This window comes from Etheostoma spectabile, chromosome 4, assembly GCF_008692095.1.
Source record: "Etheostoma spectabile isolate EspeVRDwgs_2016 chromosome 4, UIUC_Espe_1.0, whole genome shotgun sequence".
NCBI classification, from domain to species: Eukaryota; Metazoa; Chordata; class Actinopteri; order Perciformes; family Percidae; genus Etheostoma; species Etheostoma spectabile.
This window is the reverse complement of record NC_045736.1, coordinates 4548291-4555824: the sequence shown is the minus strand read 5'-3', so window position 1 is coordinate 4555824 and position 7534 is coordinate 4548291. Positions and strand designations below refer to the sequence as shown.

Sequence of the window (7534 nt, the reverse complement as noted above, 5' to 3'; positions counted from 1 at the left end):
TCAGTAAGGTATTAGGTGTAGTTAGCCAACTTTACTTATGGCGTACTTACAGCCACATTCTTCCGCAAACAACTGGGAAAATCATTTCAATCATCTCAAGGGACTATTCCTAATAAAAGAATTTTCACCATTTCTTTACGGACCTGGCTTTGTGCAGGTCAAGGGAAGAGCAGGCGATGGCTTTTAGTATGTTTTATCATTTAGATTTAGATTTAAAAAACAGCTCCAGAGAAAAGTACAGAAAAGTATGTGCACATGATGTGGACATATATTGTATTTTAAGGCGTGACATTGGCACTTCTCAGCAAATGCTCGCCTCCATAGAGCCCCCAATTCTTATGGCGATGTAAATTTATTTATATTTGGTCAAAAATAAATAAGCCTCATTATGTACTTAATGGGCCCAGCCATCTGCAGTCACCCTGTAGCACTGGTGATGTGTCCCATCTGTGCACAGTTGGGAGCACAGCTAGTCATCGGCAGGCAGCTATTGACCAATCGACAACACTGCAATGATGTTGGCGATGACGGTCCGAATCCTCTGCCTGTCTGTCAACAAGTCTTGGCAGACGCTCCTGTAGTTGAGTTTGCATGCAGGAAGCCTCCTTATCTTATAAATATGGAGAAGTGGTGCAGTTGGCCAAATTCTAAATGAGCAGTGACACAAATAGGTTTGTGTTGGCAGGGTGAAGGCTCAGGGCAGGCCACAACACAACAACTGCTTTACAAGGAATATCTCCAACACACTGTCTCAGTACACAGAGAGAGCAGGAGTGTTAAAGCTAGATTTAGAAAGGAAACAAACAAGTCTGTGAATGGCAAAATGATTTCTCAGTAGTATGTACACTTGAAAATGGTGTGTTTACTGCCCTAAGTCACTTTATGTAATTATGACTGTTCAGGGATTACACTCCCTTTAAATGTTCTAAAACGCGTGATTGTTTGCAAGAACAGACATTGGACCCTATACGTGGATTTGTTGCTGGACAGCGCCTTATCCTGCTGTAGGTTTTTTTCCTTTAAAAAATAAACCTTAAACCTTCCCCTTGACTGTATTGCCCTTTTGGCCAGATCCCTCTTGGAAAAGAGATTTTAATCTCAACAAGACATTTACCTAAAAAAGCATTTCATAGAAAAAATTCAACTTTTTTCCATGTTGTAGGACTATATAGTAAGTGTGCCAAAACTTCCTTAAAGGTACAGTATATGATAAGACTGTGATGTTGTTTTATTCTAAGGGCGGCTGTGGTTCGGTGGTAGAGCGGTGAATAGTTCTTGTACTCTGTAAAAGTGCTATATAAGAACAGTCCATTTACATTTATCCCAAACCAAGATGGCTTATATGGCTGCAACATCACATCTGATTAAAACACTCTAGGTGTCAGGGGCATCATCCTCTAACAAGGGGGGGGCAACATAAGAAATCATTGGATTGACATTTTAAATGGCAGGTCTCCACTCAGGAGATGACCAACAGTAAATGGAGACATGGAAAAGAAAGAATAATTTTTTAAATAATAAATAGGCCTTTTAAGCACACATAATGATATTCATTCATGTAAAACCCAGCCCACATCCCGCTGTTCACCCCACACAACGGGATATTAGATCAATATTGGTGCAGCCGGGATGGACTTCCAGGTAGATCAAAGGATGTCAAAAACATCTGTAACATACCTCATACCACAAGAAAATCTGGCAGGATAATAATTTTAATCATCAAAATATTGGGCTTTTCTGACATTTGTTGGGGGGGGGGAATGGAGCCCAAAATCAGCTTGTTTCTCGTGTGGTGTGCAGATTTCATTAGCTTTAGTTATTAAAGAACAACAACAAAAATATATATACTGTATATATAATGTATATACGTACGTATATATGTTGTCTCCAAATATTAATCTATGTGTTGTGTAATCCTATGTGGGATGAGGTATTTTGATGGAATAAATTAATTCATTTATCAGTATTCAGTTTTGCTAATTCAACATTGTAATTCATTTCTCATGATTCAAATGGCACATCAATAAAGCATTTGGCATTTTGCTGTGGGACCCAGCAGCCTTCTTAAGGCACTGGCTTGAGACTGTACTGTCTCGTGTCTCGTGTCGGAATCGACCAGATTTTCACTCGTTCTTGTCTCCGTCTCAGATATAGAAGACTTTGGATTATATTTTAACACCGGTCAAGAACACAAACCTTTTATCATAAAAAGGCATAGAGAATGTGCTTAGAAATATAGGAAATATTGGATTGGCCAGAACAACACAATGTCTTTCTGCAAAATAAAACATCACGGTCAGAGTTTTGGATAGTTGTCATGGAAACATTGATTGGTCATGTGGCAAGGGCTGGGAAGATTGGCAGAACAGGCAGCCGAGTGACAGGACTCTGATCCAATGGAAATCACAATGGTCAGATTGACAGCACTCCAGCCCAATGGATGGGGGGGGGGGGAGCAGTGCTGCCTCCTCCCCCTTCTAGGTTTCAATTAAATTAGTTGTAGAAAATGATGAGCATAAACGTTAACAGTTTCAACTGTTGAAGAAACGCAACATGATGCCCAAAATTGTAGTCAAGACCACCAAAACCAAAATGTAGTCATCACCAAGATCCTAGTGTATTGAGACAGAGACAAGACAGAGACTTTGAGGGGTTGAGGTTTTATTGGGGGGTTGAGACCAAGTCAAGACCAGACTTGTACCAGAGCATCTCCTGTCTTTCGCTTTCACTTTCTTTGGGCATGAGTGTTCTGGGGTGCAGGGAGAGGGGGACAACAGTGAAATATTTTAAATTAGAAATTAGTTATTGGTTGCATTTAAAGGAGGAAGTTTTACATCCAATAACAGTAATGAAATTAATACAGAACATTAGACACTGCACAGGCAATTAAGTGATAGCTCCGCAGATGTGGTCTTGACCTGTCTTGAAATACAATCCAGAGTCCTCCAAAACCAAGACAAAACCGGGTAAAAAAGCGGTCAATTTTTAGAAAAGTGGTCTTGAGACCAAGACCAAACGATCGCGAGTACTACAACAATGCCATGCTGCGGTGGCCAATCAAGTAACAGGTGATCAGACCGGACACGACACAACACAACAGACTGGAGTGTAACACAATGGACACACAAACACTGCATCACAACCCTGCGGCCCATCCCTGCCAGGCCTGTTTCTAAATGATGCTGCCTCAGGGCCCCTGAACTCTTGTGCTCCATGTTGCTCAGCTTTAACTGTGACAGATGGCTGCGTGTTGCCATGATATCATCAGCAGAGTCAAATTCGTGTCTTTTGTCTACTCTTATGTCCTCACTGTCCCATGTCACCATGTGACAGAGAGCAGCCATCACCATGATACTGCTTGTTTTGTATCAACTGATTCTAATTGCTCTCACTGCATCCACAAGCCCAATCCCCCACACTCACTATAATGAATACCCAGTTTGGGGGGGGCGATGTGTGGTTCCAGTTGAGTTGTCTCTGCTATAAATTCACCAAACAGACTCTATATCAGGCTGTTTGACAACTGTTTACTTCACAAGTAGATCAAACAGCGATGCACAGGGCTCTTTATGTGAGGATTAGCAAGCTGGAGAAAATGCAAGACAAGTGATATTAGCAGTGTTGATCTTGGCAACAAAAAGACTCCAGAATTGCTTCTAGCATGCGCAAAGGTGTTCCAGACACTGCAAATCATGTAAATACGTGTGCATGTGAACACAGTTTCTATATACATGCACAAACACACACAAACACACACACACACACAAACACAGAGGGACAATAATGTCTTTTTTTTTTCATTTCAACATTTTCTGTGTGCCCAAATGCGTCATGCCTCCATATCACCATGACAACGAAAAGTGCCTGATTGTTTGACCAGTTTTCTGTGTGTGTGCGTGTGTGTGTGTGCGTGTGTGCGCGTGTGTGTGCGTGCGTGTGTGTGTGTGTGTGCGTGTAGTGTGTGTGCGTGTGTGCATGTGCATGTGCGTGTGCGTGTGCGTGTGTGTGTGCGTGTGTGTGTGCGTGTGCGTTGCTTTTCACGGAGCAACAGCACATCATCCAGACCATTTCACAGTATTATTGACTTCAGGCTGCAACCTGGTTATCTCTTCAACACAAATAGCAGACGGACATTTAGAATTTAATTCTTATTTATCACTTTTTATGTCTCTGTTTATATAATCTCACTAATATTTAATGGATTTTCAGGGAATTAGGTTTAGTAGTAAAAAAACACCATTCCAAGACCCAAACTAACAATAAATGTATCCTCCAACCAGTACTATGTGTGTGAATCAAAGCCTGAAATGTCCTCCTGCTCTGTGCCATGGAGCTCCACTGTTGTCTAAAAACTATTAAAACACATCGGTGAGCCACTCTGTTGGACTGGGTGACATGTTCCTTCATTATGAACACACAGTGTAGTTTGTTTTGGCTCAATCCCAAATACACTGTCTTGCTTTGTTTTGGTTACCAGCTCAGACCTGAACAGGATATCAAGTCAACCGGCCAAGGTGTTAAAGTCAGGGTCAAGTTGCAATTTTTACTGTGTTGTGTCTTAAGTCACCAGATCCATAGTTTCACATTGCCAGACCTTCCTCCACAGCGCTGCACAGAAAGGTCTGGCTAGTCCACACAGCATTGGGATGGGAGGAAGACATGCTCTGGTTTATTGGCATTTCTTTAAACCAATCACAATTGTCTTGGGGGTGCTAAGCACCGGACAGAATGACAGCACTGTGCAAAATAGACACAGGAACTTTTGTTGGTGGAACATGTCTACGTTAGTCGTACAACAGAAAACTTAGATTAGAAAAATTTGTCTCCAAAATAAAGTTAATACTGTTAATACAGACCAACCCGTTCTCGTGTAAAATACGAACGTTTGGACAGTGGCTGTCCGCGTCTGATGCGACGAAAAAGGCGCCCTTTTACACGTACCGGGGAGAGCAGCATCTAGACGGGGTTAAGCCAGTAGTGTGTAAGGGGGGTGGATGGGTCACACACAGGAATTTAACCCAGGAGAGCAGGGGTCGTGTCCTGTGTCTGTCCTTAAGTGACTCGTTATTCCCGCGTGTAACAGAACTGTAAGCCCACCCATGACTTTTTTCTTAATAGTCAAAAAGGACGCCAATAGTCCAGACCAAGCGTGCGTTATATGACACTAAAGGAGACAACCAAGCGCATGTTATATGATGCTAAAGGAGACGACCAAGCGCGTGTTATATGACGCTAAAGGAGACAACCAAGCGGTGTTATATGACGTAAAGGGAGATGACCAAGCGGTGTTGTATGAGCTAAAGGAGACGACCAACGCGTGTATAGACGCTAAAGGAGACAAACCAAGCGCGTGTTGTATGACGCTAAAGGAGACGACCAAGCGCGTGGGTTTATGGCGCAAAGGAGACAACCAAGCGGTGTGTGTATGACGCTAAAGGAGACAACAAGCGCGTGTTGTATGACGCTAAAGGAGACGACCAAGACGTGTGTTATATGACGCTAAAGGCGAGACCAAGCGCGTGTTATATGACGCTAAAGGGAAACAAGCGTGTGTAAATGACGCTAAAGGAGACAACCAAGCGTGTGTTATATGATGCTAAAGGAGACAGCCAAGCGACAACGACAAAGGCACCTGACCTAGCGCCCATATAACCAGTTGTCTAACTCTTGCTTTTGAGCAAACTAACCTTGCCATCCCTAGCTTCTATATTACAAAAAAGCATAACACTAACAGAAATAGGAACCTGTATGAATGTATATGAAATTATATATATATATATATATATATATATATATATATATATATATATATATATATTATAACAGCCTGAATCAAATTTGAGATTTGTGTCAATAGTTAAGAAAAAAGGGGAAAAATATATATTTTCATAGACCCCATTAAGGTCAGAGCTGTTGATTTAATTTATTGCCAGCTTGTTTTTCCCACATTACTTTTAATATATCTCACAGGAAAACTGCTATGTGGGCATTTTCATCAATTTCAAATCTTAAAAACGGAGCCAAACTTCATATGAAGGCAACGCTCCAAGCAGTAGAATATTTGAATTCAGCAATTGCTGGGTTGCAGAGGATAGTGGGACAAGCATGTGAAAATGCAAGTATATTATCAGAAGCAATAATTAGAATCGCTGTTTTGCTTATATTTAACTGCAGGAAAAGCTGAGACATCCACTTATAACTTAATTAAAAAGAAATAGCCAGAGCCAGTGTAACACTATTTGCAGGGAGACAGTCATCTGCAGGGCAGCGTGGGGGAGCTGGGCTCCCCTGGAAACATTTGTGAAATTCTGGGGTGTTGACAGAATTCTATTTCTGCCTGTCCATCTTTTGCATTTAAATTTCTCTGTATCTTCCTTGTCATGGATCATGCATTTGATTAGGCTGTTATTGATTTATGATTCATGCATGAGGGGGATTCATTACCAGTTCCCTTTTTATGAAGATACCGGTGTGCATGCGATTCTTCCCATTACCATTAAAGCATTTAATTCAATTAAGTAACATTTTATTCAATTAAATTGTATTTATAGTATCATTCAAAGTGTGAAATCACACCACACTCAGTTTACAGAGACCCAACAATTATACTGTGCTTATATCATAAGTATCCTGTTTACCTGTAGTATTATTATTATTATTATTATTATTATTATTATTATTATTATTATTATTATTATTATATCAGATGTATTCACTCCTTGTTGTTGTTTATATGTATGTTCGTTCTTATGCTTTGGCAACATAGATAGATTTTTTTGTCATGCCAATAAAGCAACATGAAATTGGAAATTACAAATTGAAAATTGAGTGAGAGAAAGAGAGATAGAGAGAGACATATGGGATATATAATATAATTATTATAAAATAGTTTTTTTAAAGATTCTTTTTTGGGCATTTTAGGCCTTTAATTGATAGGACAGTTGAAGACATGAAAGGGGAGAGAGAGGGGGAGTGACATGCAGCAAAGGGCCGCAGGCTGGATTTGAACCCGGGCCGGCTGCGTCGAGGAGTAAACCTCTATACATGGGCACCTGCTCTACCAACTGAGCTATCTGGGTGCCCTTATTATATAATAGTTATAGCAGTGGGTACAATGGAATGACATAATGAACTGTGACAATTATAGTTAAGATGCAGTAAAGATAATAGAACTATGACTAATAATAATAACAGTAGTGGCGCAGCAGGGCGTAGAGCAGGACCACGGCGGCAGCTGCCACCATCCAGCCACCACCACATAATCACAGTTGTTAAATCGTGAGGGAGATACAAATATTTAGATCAATTTGCTGTAGTGTCTTCATTGAATTTGAACTAACCCAGTGTCTCTGTCTCCCACAGATGCAGATCTACATGTACAACTCCGATGACTTTGACAGCCTCAGTGCAGCTCTGACGGAGAAGAGGATCATTGCCGCCATGGCAGTTTTTTTTCAGGTAGGAACCGATATGTCCCCCTAGCCCAGACCTGGGCATATTACGGCCCGCGGGCCACATCCGGCCCTTTGTGCGT

General features: G+C 41.1%; 1 protein-coding gene and 1 long non-coding RNA gene across 4 annotated transcripts in view; one reads left to right on the top strand and one right to left on the bottom strand.

Moving 5' to 3' along the window:
- LOC116687475 (receptor-type tyrosine-protein phosphatase gamma) overlaps positions 1-7534 on the top strand; it is a 571464-nt gene that overhangs the window by 359260 nt on the left and 204670 nt on the right. For all 3 annotated transcript variants that reach the window (XM_032512919.1, XM_032512917.1, XM_032512918.1), the window contains exon 5: positions 7363-7458. In XM_032512919.1, the coding sequence (XP_032368810.1) occupies positions 7363-7458 (96 nt within the window). The remainder of the gene's footprint in view (positions 1-7362; positions 7459-7534) is intronic.
- Positions 1-7534, bottom strand: part of LOC116687531 (uncharacterized) — a 21500-nt gene that overhangs the window by 9085 nt on the left and 4881 nt on the right. The window lies entirely within an intron of this gene.